At 34.8% G+C, this 18,485-nt stretch overlaps 1 protein-coding gene across 9 annotated transcripts in view; it reads right to left on the reverse strand.

The window, feature by feature from the left end:
- Positions 1-1,445: 1,445 nt before the first annotated feature.
- The window catches only part of REPS1 (RALBP1 associated Eps domain containing 1), a 67,212-nt gene continuing 50,172 nt past the window's right edge, over positions 1,446-18,485 (reverse strand). For 6 of the 9 annotated variants that reach the window (XM_035538713.2, XM_050709744.1, XM_035538716.2 and 3 more), the window contains 10 exons: positions 15,632-15,719; positions 14,657-14,758; positions 10,725-10,797; positions 8,466-8,584; positions 7,672-7,736; positions 6,194-6,379; positions 5,262-5,357; positions 4,564-4,712; positions 3,832-3,937; positions 1,446-2,783 (listed from right to left, as the gene is read on the reverse strand). In XM_035538713.2, coding sequence (XP_035394606.1) covers positions 2,715-2,783; positions 3,832-3,937; positions 4,564-4,712; positions 5,262-5,357; positions 6,194-6,379; positions 7,672-7,736; positions 8,466-8,584; positions 10,725-10,797; positions 14,657-14,758; positions 15,632-15,719 — 1,053 coding nt within the window. In that variant the 3' untranslated portion in view covers positions 1,446-2,714. The remainder of the gene's footprint in view (positions 2,784-3,831; positions 3,938-4,563; positions 4,713-5,261; positions 5,358-6,193; positions 6,380-7,671; positions 7,737-8,465; positions 8,585-10,724; positions 10,798-14,656; positions 14,759-15,631; positions 15,720-18,485) is intronic. The other 3 variants (XM_050709745.1, XM_035538714.2, XM_050709747.1) reach the window with 2 other exon arrangements.

Here is an 18,485-nt window from a genome sequence, read left to right on the forward strand (position 1 = left end):
AGTACAGAGCATCTCTCTTGTACTGAACATATATTCCTTGCCCAGAAGAGCTTACAATTTAGGATCATAAAAAAATAATGCATCAGGTACTTGGACCAAGATAAAACAAACAGAGCAGACAGGGAAGTGCAAGTAAATGTCATAAAGTATTAAAGTTTGGTTACGTTACTAATTGAGGTAATTTTTGAACATCATTGGCAGTGATGTTCTTAAAACATATACTTTTTTCAGTTAGAAGCTCTTCTAATCAGAAAAAACTGTTAAGTGTACTAAGTGATGTATTAAAATAAACCATAGAAGCCCTTAAAATAGATTTGTTGGCAAGATACAAAAGTGTTCAATTTGCTTAAATTCTTCACTTAAAACACTACATAACATCATTCAACTGAAAGATATGGATGTTAAAAATTCATATGTACATGTAATGTTTGAATGCTAAAGGCTTTTTACCCTTAAGCTTAAAATGCAAAATTCTGATTTAGGAATCCTGCTGCTGTAAACATAGGATTAATACTTAAATATCAATATGAAAAACATGCTACTTTTAAGGTGTATTTAACTTTAAAATAAACTGTACAGACAAGATACAGTTGGGTTTGAAATCAACATCCTTTGACTGCAGTGAAGTGACCTACTTTAAGCTTTTTCTTGTTTTGCATATCCCTGGTTATATCTTTTTTTTTTTCTTCAAGGCTTACACTTTAATCTACTAACTGACAAGATATAGTTAAAATGTAAACTTTGTGCCCATTTAGCTACCCATTTATACATGGAAGTAGAAAATATCTTTTTATGCAACTGTGACATTCTTGTTTTTCATATCAGGGAATCTTGCTTTGGATTAACATATACGTCATCTGTAACACTTTCATGACATTTGAAAACATGTTGGAATAATTATAGTAATAAAAATTAACCAGTCTGTGTATGATAACCGAAACCAGAAATACTTCATTTTTACTGTAACAGCATATCCAGCAGAAAAATCTGACTTGAGCTGTCCTCTTATAACAGAAGCAAATATTAAGAGAATTTCATTTAAGCATAAAGGTGAGACAGCGAAGGTAAGTATTGCTAACAGGCAATCCATTTAGTTTTAATTTTGAAAAGTACTCTCAAAGAAATAAAACTGGAAATGCAGACTAAAGAACTATACAATTCTTCGACCCAAGTCAGTACCAGCATTTACTTTTTAAAAGTTACAGCTACATTTAATTTGCTCATAGGAGGATACAAAAGGAGTATAGCCACAGATTACCAAGAGAATTTAATAATTTCTGACCAACAGCTAAAAAAATTTGAGGAAAGAAAATGGTCAAGGGAGTACGCAACTATTTCTTGTACATACCACAAAATTACAAAAAATTCCCTGCACACCTGTAATAAGCCCCTCCCCCTATTTGAATGAGTTTCAATTCCCAGGTAAAGATGAATCAACAAAATTAAAATATTGTGCTGTTTTATTGGTGTAAAAATCACACAATTGCTAGTTCTGATTCTGCAGAGATACATCCATGCAGTTAAACATCTATGATCCCACAGCCAGAAGAAGCCATTAAATAGAATATCTGCTGTTAGTCAGCAATTAATGCAAATTTACATATGAGATCAAAAGGTGTGTATCATACAATATACAACAAATCCTAATACAGTACATCAACCTGAATAGCAGGATACACTCGGGGAACTCTGTTAATAGTGAAGCCTGTCTATATGCCAGAGAAATAAGGCCTGGAAACAAGATGACAGAAGGTACCCCAGAATTCCTAAGAAGCAAACTGTTCTTTTTTTTTTTTAGATTTATTTATTTTTTGCTGGGAATTAGAAGTTCACAGAGGTATTGACACATTATTTGACAATACATTTTGTTATAGTGAAGACTGGTGGCTGTGATCTGTTATTAAAAGGTAATGTGTGAAACATGCAATTACAGGTGGTGCTTAGGAAATGTGCAATTATGTTGGGGATTTATACCCAACTCTTCACAAAAAAAAGAGGACTGAAAAAGGTCCGTTGGAGAGACTACCAATTGTACCATAAGTCTTTATATGCATGCGGCTGAATCAGGGTCATGGATGGATAAATGGAACACCTGACAATCTGCGGTTACATACTCTGCAATGTATGCAACAAACACAAACCCAAATCTGTTTGATATGGTGAACAGCCTGCAAGAACTCTGTCAACCTGTGTAAGTTGGTTTATTGCAAAGGGGCAGGCTTTGTAGAATTGTGAACAACTTACAAGTTGTGCAAGGCAGTTTGGGAGGTACTATTGGCTGATGACACGTTGTTAGATTTTCTCTTTTCTGGCACAATAAAATAAATGCCACAGCAAAAGAAGAGTTTACATGCTTAAAGTCAACTGATAAGCAATCCTCTTCTGCACAGATGTTTCAACAGGGAAAAAAGGAAACCACTAAGAAGTTCCAGTTGGAAATTTTGGCGACAAACTTTGCAAACTCAAGTTCAACAAAAAGCACAGATGCCCACAGAAAACGATGTGAGAGGCAGTGTCACATTCAAGGTAAAAGTTCTTTTTTTCTGTACTGAAATTAAAATACTTAAATACAAAAGTGGACAAATTGACAAAAGAGAACCACAACATTTAATGTAGAATAGAGTGCACTGAGCTAGATGCATGGATCTTTAAATAGGATCTTTAAACCAATACCCCTTTCAAAATTAGTAAATTCACAGTTAACGGCAGTAGGCTTAGAGGTGAGAGAAAGGTCGAAGTTGTTCCAGTTGGACTTCCAGGGAGATTCTCTCTTCAAGAACATCCTACAAAAGAAATATTTTCTACTGACTGCCCACAGAGAATTAACATTAAAAGTTTCCTCATGTGACCAAAGCTGGTAAATGTCAACTTCAGTTTTGAAGAACTAATATTCAGGTCTCCTCTAAAAATGTGGAGAGCTTTTCTCATAATCTGAACAGAAGACTAGATAGTTAGCACACAAGTGAAGAATCAGTACTTTGCTCAAGAGTGTGGCCACTTAGTATTTCTCCATTCCTTTCAAGTCACCCAAAACCATGAAGTTGAAACTAGCTGCAAATCTAACATTTTTAAAGAAAGTATAAAATGCTTTTATTAAAAGATGAGAAACAGACAATTTTCCCCCTCTTACCTGACTTATGCAGCTTTACTCTCTTTAAGAAACAGTAACAAACAATTACACTTGATCCGTTTTTAAAATGGCCTATCTTCCAGTCTAGACAGTACCACTTAGTTCATGTTTACATTAAGTTTGATTAACTTGGTAACTAAAATTAGACATAAGGTAAGAAAGATGGCAAAAGATGTTAAGAAAAATGGTGCCTACAGACAAATTCAAAAAGATAACAGCTGACCTAGATAAATGGATGGCTGTAGCTCTTCTTATTGAGCTGCAAGCTTTGCATCCCATATATGTATGCATATATTTGCTTAGAAAATATTATTTTGATAAGACTAAGGTTTGCCTTTTCCTTCAGAAGAAAGCAAGCCACTTCATCTGCTTTTCTCAATACTGTTTTCAAAGTATCTGATGACCACAACAGCTACTCTAGACTGTATTAGCTTAAGGTTTCTGCAATTTTAGTGTAGCCAAAAGCAAATCAATGCACTGAAAAATGTATTTAGTAGTAACAAGTGTCCTTTGTAATTTCACAAATTCTACCAAAACTAGGTGTATTCTGTGATCTATAAAAACAACTAAATATTTTATGCTGATATCCTCTATTCCTCTACTCTCTATTAATCATTGGTTTGCAGAAATGCCAGCTACTGTGCATCACTGACATCTTGCCTTCTTCTGATTTGTTTTTAAAATAAAGATTACTGTATTACCTTTAGTTGCTGCTGAAGTTCACTATTCAATCTGGCCAAAACAGTGTTGGTTTCCTTGTTACGTCTGATTGATGCCTGAATTGCCTTCTTGTCCTTCCCCACCGATCTGAAAATATATTAGAAGTATTTTAAGTCATTTCATTACTTAACTGAATACCTCATTTACACTTTTTAAAAATGAACAGAATTCTCTTTTCAGAATTTTAAACTTGTTGCACTGTTGATTTTCCCTCTTTTGCCTGGCTCGATTAATCTTGTCTGCGCAGAAGTCACATGTACTTGGTTTCAAGGAAACAGCAAGAAGCACATTTTAGAAACTTCTCATAACCACTTTTCTGAAGTCCCAACATACAGTAGTATCACACTCATTCACCTCAAAGAGACTAATGTAATAGCCTACTTTTGTGTTAGGGACAGAAAGACTGTAGATTTTGGACTGTTAATAGTAACCATTACTTAAAATGAAGTAATGCATCTTAATACTTCCACTGCTTGTTTCCAACATACTCGCAGAAGTTAGGGGTTCACACTCCAGAATTCAAGATCTCTACACGGTCTCTCAGTAAGCAGGGGCTTTGGGATGATCTCGTAAAACCAAAAATCTTTAAGCTGTTACATAAATCTAATTCAAACACATTGAAGTTATTTGCAGTTCCTAGAACAGAAAGTGTGTATTGCTGTTTAAATGTAAACTTCCCAATAACAGATGTATTTATACACTTCTTGGGTTACCTAGGAATAGATGGCTGTGAAGCAAGAACAGCAGCTATGACACCTGTTTTCTGTGTATGTTCCTCAGCTTCAGGTCTTAGTTCATCTTCTGATTTTAATCTTCTGCGAATAGGCTTTGGTGGTGGAGCAAGTGGGGTAGTGCCTTTACCCTGGAGGGGAAAACACAGCCTATTAATTCTCAGAAACTGCTTTTTAACTTCAATCTATGACATGCTGATTTGTGTTACATACTCCTAGAACCAGTTAACTAGCTAACTGAATTAACAATCATGTTTTCTGATGGACATGTAACTGCATCTTCCTATTGTGTAGATAAAAAATAAGAACTCTAGCTGACAATTGCAAATACACAACAGATGAGTGCACCCTTTCCTTTGTGCACCCTTTCCTTCCCTCCTAATAATTATGCTTTTATACCATAAAAAAACTACCGTTACAAAGATTTGTATGAAAAGCTTTGTTCTATTTCAAACATTTGAACACTTGCAAGTATCTTAATTTTCTGCTGTCTTGAGAATAATGCTAATCATGAACACCTTATGATGCAAGAATTCATCATACACGTGCCTATTTCAAGCAAATAATGGGTCTAATAAAATTGGGTTAAGTGCATAAAGTTGGTGTAATAAATCAAAACCACCATGAAATTGCATATACATCAGACAACTGTGCTCTCCTTCCAATTTTACTTTGCATACCGCACTAGTGGAAACATTAGCAGATGCTTTCTCTTCGACTCTTCCATCTGCTTTGGCAACTCTAAGAGAACTTGCAGAATCAGAGGGCTTTTCAACCTAAAGGGATATTAAACTACATTTAGAAAATTAATGCTTAACAAATGCTTGATTCAGCAACAATTGGAATAAACAGAAGTATGCTGTGTTTCTTGTATAAGAATACAGTTAACATTTAAATTAAAAGCTGAAGTCTTCTTTAGAGGCATAGGCTGGAATAAAGTAAAAATACATGCTTTGGAGCAAAACCATCTAAAACTGTCTTGGTCACATTGTTCTGACCTGGAAGCAGCTCACAAAAAAGGCACACAGTCAGGAAACCTCAGCTTTTTAGCTGTTCTATGTCATGTAGTAGGAAACAAGGCTCTGTAAACATCTCAATCTATTGTAGAAATATGTTAAAGCTCTATTCACTTCAGCTGTTTGTCCAGTGACATTGAACAAAACCAAATTACTGGGGTTTTAGAAGATGTTTAAAATACTTGATAGTTATCTCATTTACTAGGACCTACTGCCTACTTTAAAACTTACCATTTCGTAAGTCATTTGGAAGGCTGGCAAGAATGAGCAGAAGAGAAGTTTTGCCTGTGCTAAGTGTTAAACGTACAAACACAATTATGTTTGTGCCCATATATGCTAATAAATATAAAATCTTTTGAATTACAATGAAGAATTGAGAGGAAAACAAGTTCTTCTGCCTACGTGTTTGGTAATTAATAAAGAAGCACAGCCATCCATAATGTAAGTGCTTTCTAGCAAGGGACTGAGGCACCACACAACAACAACAACAAAAAACACACAAACCAAACCACTGGTTCAAACAGCAAAAGTAGGTTTTAACAAAATCTCCTAACTGTTGGTGGCATTAAACAATCGACATCTTCATGTCCACTCACCTGCAAGACTTCCGAGTGTGTTTCAATTTCATCATCTTCCTCCTTGTTTACAGCTGATGCAGCAAACACCTCAAACTGACTGAAGTCTGCAAAATTTGGCTGCTCTGGTATTTGTTGAGGTGAGGTACTGGTATGAGCTATTAGGCCTTCAGCATCTACTGGGCGATGCACATGAGGACCCGCACCCTGCAATAAAGGAACAAAAATGCTTAGTAACAATGCTCTTAACAGTTACCTGATGCAAAGACTCTTGCCAAACAACAGTTTGTGACAGAATATTAAATATTATTTGCTTTTTTAATCAAAGATTTATATCCTGTCTGTAGAACAAAGTGCATCTTGTCTAAAAGACAGACTGCTCTGTGTGGTTGTGAAAGCAGAAACAGATAACAGAAAAGGAAGTTCAGTCAGATGTACTATCATCCAATGGATGAGACCAAAGACGCATAGAGTAGGGCCATCTAGACTCACTGGACAGTACATACGTTTCTGCTGTTTCATAGTCTGACTTGGCTCTGTTAAACATCTTAGTCTAGTTCCATAGGGAAAAACACATGATTATGTGATCATAGTCTATGGGATATGTCTGTCATTATACCCTCTTTCCTTCCTGATAATTTCTGAATCAATTGGCTCACTTCAAGAAGTTTGATGAAAACAGAAAGCCAAGCAGGAAATGGACATTACAAATATTTCAAGAAAGAAAAACACTGTAGCAATGTCTGAATTGGTGGTACATATCAGAGAAAGCATTCAGGAGATCACTATTAAATATTTCCACTGCAAAACCCAGTTTCGAACAAAATAGAAAACACAGAGCAACCACAAGGCCTTATTTCTATTGTTTGTGACTCAAAAATAATTGCTCCTGAAAAACAACTCGAAAGAGATTCTACCTGTCCCATGTCAGCTCTGCAGAACAGCTGAAGGATTTGGCTGTCTGAGACAAAAACAATTTTTGCAGGATTTGTTTTCTACCAAATCAGCTAACTGAACTGACTCAGATTGAGACTACAAAAATGACCAAGTTTATAACAAGGGAAGTAGTCGAAACATGCCTTTTGGAGCAGACGCGTTCTGTTAAAAACTGTTACCTGGGCCAGAGTCATGGATGTAAACACAAGCATTTAAGTTGAAAAACTTTAGAAGATCTCTCTGTGGCTATACAGGCACAGGTAAAGAAATATTGAAGTGTAACATTTCTCTCTTTATTACAACTCAGAGCTGTTAAATTCTTCTTCCTCTACTTGAATTCTTTCACATGGTTCTATCAGAAGCAATTCTTTATTTGGGAAAGGCTAACATTTGGCTATAAGTTTGACCTTTCACATCTTTCACACCCCAGCAGTTTCAAAAAATTATCAGCTATTACTCCTCATTTTAGAGGGAAGTTAAAATTCAGAGTTAAATAACAATAGTACTAAATAGTACCGTCCAGTGCATCAGGTTAGAGTATGACTTTTCAAAAGGGACATCACCTGTGAAGGCTGTGGTCTTGGAGGCACTGCGGGGGGATAGGCAACAACTCCAGCCTGTTGCTGTCCTGTAAGAGGGATCACATTTAGCTAAGGTTGTTACTTTTCAAATTACACTGTATCTAATTTTTTGACTTGTCAAAAAATGAAGACATACAAATTTTGCCTACATACAAATCTGTCATTTAGGACCACTACTGTAATGTCAACTTTCAAATTTGCAAATAGAGAAAACAAGGAATCAGAGCATGTATCTTGTTCTTTGCTCCCGTTCAAAATATTGTCATACTTTCCTGATTTTTTTCTTTTACTCCCACTATATACTGTTAACATTTCCCCCTACTTTGTGATCCCAAGCTGAAATGTACCGACAAATCATAAGTACAATAACTCTTAACAACAGTACCAAAAATGACCTTTAATGATTTTGCCTTGAGACACTTAACACTCATCTTTAATATATCCAATACCAAAGTAACTCCTCTTGAACATTTACTGCCAGATGCAATCCACTGCACATGGATACACTACCAAAACATTATTTCCTGACTTAGATTCTCACATTTGTCCAAAGGGCTACAACGCCATCACTTCTATGATTCAAATTTAGTCTTAAGTTATTTAAGCAAAGCGTTGTACAGATTTCAATACAAGTGGCAATATTTTCAGCTTTTTCATTCAGAAGTAGTGTTTTAAAAGCTTATTCTAAATCTCACTTCAGAGGAAAAAAGAAGAAATTGTCTGCTTCAGGAATATATGTTGAAAAATAAAATATACTAGGAACACAGTATGTCTACCTGGGGTAACTGAAAAGGATCTGTTCATGTCTAAAGATGACGATCGAGAATGAGAAGGATGAGGCCTTGGCGGGGGTGGCGGCGGCGCGGTGTTATCTGGAGATGTTCCTGAATGTGATCTGCAAAACAAAAAGCTGCCTAAAATCACTTTAGAGCCACAACAAAACTAAAATTCAAAACTTCTAAATATTTAGTTAACAAGTAAAGGTTGACAGATGAAAAAGAGCCTGATGATTGCCATTGATTTTGAAGAGTGCAAAATCAGTTTCAAACTTCTGGTATCCTTTGATTTCACAATTGTTTTTCTATTTATACTTACTTAAATCTCCACTCTCTATATTATTATTATATTACTGCTAGTAATTTATCGTTAGGAAACCAATGGTTTCTCATACACAACCCAAACCATGATAGTTCAGGAGTACAGAATCTTAAATATGGTAATTTCATCCAGGTGGTAGTCACTTTGATTTTCAAAGTACATAAAATGTACTCAACATCCTAATTAAACTTAAGTTTAATGTCATTGAAGAAGAATGTGTTTCTGTTGGATCTGCCTGCAGATATATAAGGTTTAAGGAGTATCACAGTATACAAGGTAGATTGTAGTTCTCTGCTAGAGATTTTCCCAATCTCTACACTTGGTAGCATCTTCAGAAATTTTGACTTATTCTTAGGTATGATCACCATCTAGTGGATGTATGTTGCAAGTTCATCAAACACACAAAGTTTAGAAAGGCTGCAATGGTTAGTACTGCACTTCTCAAGGGGAACTTAAGCAGGATACTGGGATTTATTGCATACAATATTTTTGTGCAGCTTCCACTTAAAAACAGTTTGCTTAAACTTCCTAACTTGTCTGCTCTGTCTTGAGCAAGACAGATTTATTGAAACACTTATGATACTGCTACTATTTTCTTCAACTCATATGCAAGTGATAAAATCTTTTCTGAATGACTAACTTCTGTAACATTTTTCTGTAAATGAGATAAAACTAGGAGAGGAAACAGGTACTGTAGGTTTCCGTAGGTTTCATACAAAACTTGACATTCCTGAACATATTAAGTCAGGCAGAAAATCAAGTTATCTCAATAGAAAAAAATGTTTCCTTAATATACTCTCCAGGATACTTTGTAAATTGTGTAACCTTCCAAACAATGAAGTCTGAAAACAATGAAGAATTAAGGGCACAAGTAGGATTAAAAAAAAGGGAGAGAGGTTTTCAAACACTCCTGACACATAGTATCACATAAGTATCATTACCTGATACAGACTTGTTTTTTGCTTTTTGAAAATACAAAAAGTACTCTGGACTTAGGGTAGTGTTAAGGACAATGTCATCTTTATAGATAAAGCTGCAATTGGTAGAAAAGGTATAAATAGAAGGAAGTAGAAGTGGGTGTGGACATGGCCAGATTTGTCAGTTCTAGATAGAAACTACCTGTGCCAGAAAACGGCAGCTCATAAGAAAGCTCCACTCATCTACACAAATCAGCAAGAGAACCCAACCCAAAATCAGAGATGAAAAGAACATGGAAAACAAACAACGAGCTGTCTTCTTGATAGTGCAAAAATACACACAAGCAGGACAGAGTCCATTTTCCCCATTAAGTAACAATGGGGCAAAAAAGTTTTCAAGCTGCCGTACTGAAAGGTAACTGCAAATCTTTCTTTGCTATGGAAGTCACTCTATTTTTGTTTTGAAACTCACAATCCGTTTCAGAGGTAAGGTGGTTAATGGCATAGCTGGTTTTTATCCTATTCAGGCACAGATTTAATGGGGACAATTAGCACCAGCTGGTACAGCACATTCTCTTATGTCATACAATACAGTTGCTGGTTATATGATTGCATAACTTCACCCAGCCCCTTAATTTGTGTTGGGCCTGTTCCTGCCTTTCATTTTATAGAAGCCCATTAACAAAAGAGATCAAGTTACTGCCAGGATTTTTTAAAAAAAATTCTTGCAGTACATAATCACAAGGTTCTTCTCCATTAATGCCTAATGGATATTTTTTAAGATACCAAAGATTGGTTTCAAGCAACATTATGATTGCCTGTGTTTCTGAACGTTTGCTTTCCACATTAACATGAACAGCATACATTTTAATATGTTAAAATACAGATTGCCTCCACATTTCCGACTATTAAAGTAATTGTTTATCTGGCTGTCACTTCCTAAGCAAGCTGTCAAAAAACAGAAGCTCAGAACAGGCTTCTTTAATCAATTCTTATTTTTTCAGTTGCTACTCTACTGACCGTTGTCGTGTTACACTGCTTCCAATTTGCTCTGGATCTGAAGTATAGGAGTCCGAACTGCTGTAACCATCTGCTGGTAGAAAGAAGTAAAAAGTTTCATATTCAGTTTGCACAACCAATATACTCCAACAGATACAGATAATATATTGTATTTAAAATATTAAATGTAAATTTCCTGAGCATAGCTCTAAAACACTCGGCATTCCAACACTATAACAACTTAGCCAACATAAGGGACACTCAAAAAAATGAACGAGTAGAATGTGTGATTGTAGAAGCACTGAAAGCCTGTCACTAACCTTAGAAGTCAGGCAAAGCAAAAGATATGTATAGTACGCAGACAAACTATATAGTTTTGTTACTAGTGTAACTTCTGTACCTTCAACGCTAGTAGTAGTCAGCTCTGTTTTGGACTAAATATATATATTTTTTAACTGTTCAGCTTTTGTTTAAGCCTACCTATGAAAATGAAAGATGCTATTATAGCATCATTCAGACAGTTTTCTTAAGCACACTCTTAGCCTTAAAAGCTGTCTAAAGCCAACTATTCTCATCAGAAATTAGTCTCATCAAAATCACAAAATTGGCATGGAATGAATGTTGACAGAAAAATGGCTGTCAAAGATTAATTTGGGATGATTCCAGAACACCTGGTGAAGCACAATGTAGGGTGGGTAAGCAACAAGAAAAATGTGACTCACACAATTAGCTACCAGTAAAGAGAAAATTCTACTTAAGACTATAATAATTTTTCTGGATTACTTAGTCTCAAACGATTACTTTAACGTCTGAGGACAATGAAGTTTTCAAAAGTGCAAAGATGCATGGAACAGGACCCAGACATGAGAATCCTGCACAGGTAGCTTTCCTATTCATTAAGGCACCTTCTTACCTGTTCCTTTTTTTTTCTTGAAACTGCAGATACACTGGTCTAGTGAAATTGCCTTGACACCTTTACCATGCACAGCCAGCTGAGTAATACCCTATTTCACCTTAATTTCAGATTAGAAGTTATTTTGCAGGTTTACAGGTATGTCTCTATTGAATGAGATCTATGGAAAATTAAAAAAAATACCTAGGTACACAGTCTTAAAAAAAAAAACCTACAGAATTTGTGGCTATGTGACGGTATTTAAGTTTCCAAGGATCAACTGAGAAAATTAAGCTTAAAGCAGAAGTCAGCTACTCAGTTAATGAAATGATCTTTCTCCAGACATCTCTACTAGTGTATACATTTTTGGAGCCATTCAGGATGTAATATAACCTAATGAAACAAGAATGTGTGTAATCAATCCCACTTCTGAGGAGGAATGAGCAAGATCTTCTGGACCAAGAAGTTTTACATCATTTCAGTATGAAACTACTGGGTTTCCACTGACAGTATAAGGAATATTTCTGAATTGATTTCAAAGCCATTTCGAGTAAACAATTTTAATGGTTACATAATGCAAAGGATTAGTCACTCAGCAAATGTAATCTTCATATATTGGCTAGTCCTAACCCATGAACCTGAACACAATCTTAAATAGAAGAGAACCCCTTTTGAGCATTACCAGTTACTTCAGTACGGTAATCAGGTAAAGTTCCTATTAGGAATGATACAGGGACTTCTCCAATGTTATTTTTCTCAGGAGTGGTTTCTGCCCTCCCATGCTAGTAGTGCACGTTAGTCTCCAGCTTTGCTGGTATTTCATTATGAAGGGAGGTAATTTAGATTATCTTTCCCTTCCGACTGCAGTATTCCATGATCTTGTTTACATCGTTTAAAAGGATTTTAAAATAACATTCACAAACTTGTCCTTTATGACACGCTGAAGTAGTATGTTGCTTTGAAGTGAAAACAAACTGTGAAAACAGTAATTATTTTTGCTGCTTTTATTTTTACTTGCATAGCAACAGTTTCAACACTGTGGGTGCCCAGCAATCAGATGAATTAGCTTCTCCAGTTATCACTAAGCTTTTTTATTCTCTTCTCCTTTGTTCCAAATCACTTCATTTGCAAAGAAAAATAACAGCGCAGTGTCTATGCCTAATGACTTTTCTCATATCATGCAATAGAGAAGTTTTTCCTTGCTTCCTGGATTAGGTTTGAGGTACTCTCTACAAATTAATCACTTCTAAGCTGAATTACTCGATGTAATACATGAAAAATCAAGACAAAATGGAAATTTCTCAATACCAAGCTGATGCTCATGAATCTCCATTGGCTCTCAATTTCAAATACTACTTTAAAATCTTGATCCACGAACAGAAGAATAAGTGAAGTAAAATAACTAACTTGCATTTAAATTTTGATCAATAAACCACTGAAATATCTGTACTCTTCTGTACAATGCGAAAAAAAGAATGTGAACCTAGCAACCAAATATTCTTATTTAAGAATATCCATTTATGAGAAAACATTTCCAAAACAGTGATATAAAAAAAAAAACACAAAAATACTTGTTTAAAATAAAAATGAGACTCATTCTTAAATGGATTCTGGCACAGATAATCGAGAATAAGCAAATAAAGCAAACACTGAAAAATGAGATCAACCCAATAACTGAAGGAACTACATTACAGACTTTGTCACTGACTTAGCACGGAAGGTAGTCAGACAGCATTAATGCATGACTCTAAAGAACCTTGAAAATTTAACTATCGAGACAGCAAATCTGCAAAACAAAATCTTGTTAGATTCTTAATTTTTTGTTGTTGTTGTTTTGTTTTTAGTATCAGAAATTCAGTTTCTAGAGGTAGCTTATATTAAAAGATTTGTTCAGGACTTACCCAAATGGTGTTAACCACAACCACACAAATTACTTACAATACTGACAATAGCCATTTCTTTCAGTAAAAGAATGGGCATCCCGTAACTCAATTTGAGAAACTACAGAGTAGCCTTTGTTATACTGAAACAAGGTTTGTTGTATTTCACCTTAGTCTTCCCCTCAGGGAAGAATCCTTCCTGGTATAACAAAAATTACAGAAGTAATTGTACAATTACAAATGTTAAACTATACTCACATAAGGGAGTATGAAAGGAGTCTCGGAACTTACATCCTGCATATAGTAGTAACTTTTCTACTACAAGACTGTATTTGCTTATTCTTTCTTTTGCATGAGAGGGCTTCCTACTGAAAATGGAACCGTGCTTTGAAAGAAAAATACAGGCTCAAGAAATTACCATGGAAGAAAAGTATGTCATTGGAACAGTTCATGAAAAAAAGAAAACAGAGCAATTCAGAAGATGCATTTTTGCAATTTATGTTACAAACCTAAATACTTCTGCCTTAATATGGCACAGTGAAGGATTTAAAGTAATGAGTTCTTCAAACTTTATTTTTACTGAAAAATGTTCCCAGCTAAAAGAGAACAGGAAAACAATCTCCACAACAGACTCCAGAACTCATTATTCAGGCTACATGTAATCTGGGACCTCTGACTAATCAAACCAAAATAACGCAAAACTTTTTGGACACAGGAGATGCTGAAAATCAAGGAGGCTATTATAAGCAAATAAACACTTGAAAAGCTGTACCTATAAACAAAATCTAAAAGTCTATTTTGTTTAGTACCTAAAACAGGTAACTGTCTGAAAATTTTATTGTCAAGAGGTTTTTGCTCATCAAGTTACATGGTTCTGAGGAAATCAGAATCAAATGCTACTTAGTCAATTCCACTTTCCATACATTTCAATTTCTCATCCTAAAATTAAAATAGAAAACAAAGATGACAAAACTGATAAAAATGAACATTTTTGAACACAGATGCAGGAAAATATCTACAGTGACATTAATAGAACCTTCTTAATACTATTTCTAATACATCATATCAGAAATGTCTCTATTCTCAGGATACGTTTATCTCATTTTTGAGCATTTCATCCACTGAATATCTCTACATTTTGCTTAACATAAAAACAAGATCAGAAGGTATTTGATACTTACTAACTGTATTTCCAGATGTAAATTTTACAGATGAACTCATTTTGTTTTCTTCCGGGAGATCAGGTGGTTTCACAAGTAGTGGGCTAGTAGGGTTAGTATGATCTGGACAGAAAAAAAAAATCAGTCTAAATAAACAGATATAATCAAACTAGCTTTTACTTATGAGGTTAAAGCTTCACAGTAGCTTTCTCTGCCCTTATCTGAAGTGCTATAAGGAAGACTAAAACTGTTGTACTTTAAAATAATTGAGACATCAAAAGCGTTAAGTTTGAAATTTACACTTTGTGTGCATTTCTCAGGATTGAGAGTTGTGAATCTTCATTTATTTACAAGGCTAAGGAAATGTTAAAAGCATGTTGAGAATAGTTCTCTATTCTCATATGCTGAATGCTGTACGTTACTTTAGGAAATGCTGACATATTAGTACACATCTATAAGACTGCAGACTCCACTGTTCAGGGAAAATTATCAAACAACCTTGTTTATTCTTGACCAGAGTATAAAATAGGCCTACAGATACTTTTGAATGCTATTAGGTTTCAAAAGAATAAGCAGTATTTCTGACCACAGCAGTATAAGTTGTCTCTCCAAAATTCAGTTTCATTTCCTGTTAAATACAGGATTTACCAAAGCAGGCTACGTTCCCCCATCTTCACAGCCACCTCCAGAATTTAATAAGGAAACCTATACATTCTCATTGAGGCCCAAATCAAACATATACCATAATGCTTCTTTATTACTCCAAGCAATAATCTTCTACAGATGGTGAAATCCTCACTGTAGCAAATGGCTAATTCAAACTCTGCATCTACCTGAACAATACTCAAACTCCTAACTCAGAAATCTCATCAATTGTTATACTGGTTACAACTCAAGATATTTTCAAGTAGAAAAAAATAAGTCAGGATATTTAAGGAAGCAAACCCAACACTAAGTGTACAACACTTTCCTGGTTAACAAGGGAAAACATCATACCACTTCCAGTTCTTTTAAGCTCCATTTCCTGCATGTGGATTTTGCTTGGAGTCATTCTTATGGGAACTGGGTGCACAATTGCAGTATCCTGTGGAGGAGACAGAGTAAGTGGTGTTAACCTAGTTTTACATTGTGCCCTTAAGAGTGTCTGACACCATGTGAGATGTCATTTCTAAACAAAAATCCCAAAGTCTAATTTTACACAGTTCTAGGGAATTTAACATACCTATAAAACCAAAGCTGTATGAGCTGAAGTTCCTCTAACCATTTATAAAGTGTAACCTAACATTCTACTTACAGCACATTCAAAATGTTTTGCTAGATAACCATGACTATTGTAAATAGGACCCCAATTTTGACAGGTTTCCATAACTTTTGGCATACTGAAGTCTGTTACATCAAGTGCATCTTCAAAAAAAACCTTTAAAACCCTACTCCTAAGCTTTACTTATGATGCCTCAGAAAATTACTTCCCCTTTAAAATGGTATGACTAATTCCCAATAAAATAGGTACTTTGTAGTATTTTAAGACAAATAGTTTCAGTCTTCTTTAAAGTGGTAAAAATATTTGGAATTTTAGTATAATAAACCCTACAGAATGTATCTTTAGATAGATGTTGACCTTACACTTAGGCATCTTCTTTGCTATTCAGACAAGTGACTCCATTTTAATGTAATTTATAGACAGCCCTTTCCACTTGGATAGGATACTAAACTAAGTGTAGATAGCTTTAAATATCTCAAATTTTGTTTTGTCCACAAGTAACTTGAAACACAGCCATACTCATGTGAGATTTTTACTGTCACCTCTGTTCAGAATATGCAAATGGAGGGAACGATGACAGCACAAGAACAAACTAGGTTATATTCTGTCCCTAGAAAAAACATCGTTTCAAAACTGCTGTGGTATCAGACGCTTAATCCGATTTTGACTGGTCAAGTAGATCACTTTCACCAAGAATAGTACATTTACATTATTCATTTCTAGAACTGTTTAAACTGATTTGCACTACTCTTAACACAAATATAAACTTTTAAGACCACATTTTTAGATATAGCTCAAACATTCGTCACATGAGGCTTTTAGGAATACATTAAGATATACTGCATTTTTCTCCCCCATAATGGGATTATCATGCAAAAATCACTTGCTGTAGTTACTTCAGCCCTCTGCTCTAATGTGCAGCTACTACAAAAATAATTTGCCTCAATTAAATGGATTTATACATAAAGTATTAATACAGATTAATAATCTAACTTTACAGAAAACAACTTAACATGCTACCAACTTTCACTTAAAATAGGGACATTATGTTAATATACCAGGAGATGAATGTGCTTTTAAAAACGTTTTCCATTCATCTTTTTCCTCCAACTAAACTGCTTTTCCAGTTGTAAGAAAAAATAACTGGTCTATGAACTCACTCTTTAGATCGTTATTAACAAATACTCAAGAAAGCGAATTCTCTCCCTTGGGAGAGCAACGGTAGTTGAAAAAACAAATCACTGCATCACTGTTGAAACTGTTAAAATAAGAAGCCTGAATGCTGTTAGTGAAAATTTGCTGTCATTTCTGCTTACTGTAAGAAGACAAAGTTACCACGCATCAAAGATGCTTGCTGTTCTTTAAAAATCTTCTCAACTACAAGAATTGAGTACAAAGGCATTTAACCAGTATAAATTTCTATTGAATTTATATTTATGTACACATGTATATACACACACAAGTATATGGCCATATATGAGTTTTCCACACATCACAATTCTACTTTTAAAGTTAACCACACATGGGAAAATTTCAGACTTCAGATTTCTGTCATTTAATAATTATGTGCAGGAATATACTACTACCTTGTTGTGGAAACAAGACAGTGATAGCTCTACATTGTTAAGTAATTATATACGAAGAGAAACAACCATAAAGTGATTTCAAAAACAACTTCAAAAATATAGTACATTTAACCCTAAAAAGTCTATCTTGGAGATGAAAAGGGGCTGCTTTTTAACTAAGTGACATTTTAATTTAAGTATTCCAGGCAATTCTGGACACTGGAGACAGTGCAGTTTGAATTCTAGCTTCCAGCATTTAGAAATGCTATTTGCACATAAATATCAGTGATATCTCAGACTGGAGTACTCATACTAAGTATATATTTGTGAATATGTACTATACTTGCATATAGATGTAATTTTTGTAAATATTATCTTTTCAGAAGGGGCGTGTTTAATATTAGAAGCAGTTAAATGCATATTATGTGCACCTATTATATTTCGCTGTATAATCAAATGACAATGGACAGTATCATAGGGCTAATTGAATATGTAAGAAAAGCAGGAGGAAAAGTAGCAGCTAAATTCTCAAGTAATTTTAATGTGCTACAGAATCACTTCAGTGTTACATGTCTTGAAGTTGAAAACCAGGAGAACATGAAACAATGTAGTAGATTTCTGGCTCCAAAGCTGGACAAGATATTTAAGTACATCATCATTCAGAGCACTCCTCGCTAAGTAAAACATTAAAACAGCACAGGTTTTGCTGGAGAAATACTAAAAGCCCAATTAATAACCAAGTCACTGAAAACATGAGCAGTATGAAATACCACTTCCATTAAAGCCTGATAGCTTTTTCAGTTAAGTCGGCATTATCAGCTCCTAAGATTTTGTGCAAATAAAGATCTGCAGCTTCAAAAAATACTGAAGACAGAATCTGAAAAAGGGACTAATTTATCATGGGGAGTGACCCTTGAGTTAACTCATTTTCAAAACATATTGTTTAAATGCTTTGTCTACTACAGGTTTTGACAGCAGTCTTGTATTGCATCTGTATCAAGAAAATTAGCATTCACTGCACTCA

This window comes from Cygnus atratus, chromosome 3 (assembly GCF_013377495.2).
Source record: "Cygnus atratus isolate AKBS03 ecotype Queensland, Australia chromosome 3, CAtr_DNAZoo_HiC_assembly, whole genome shotgun sequence".
Lineage (NCBI taxonomy): Eukaryota > Metazoa > Chordata > Aves > Anseriformes > Anatidae > Cygnus > Cygnus atratus.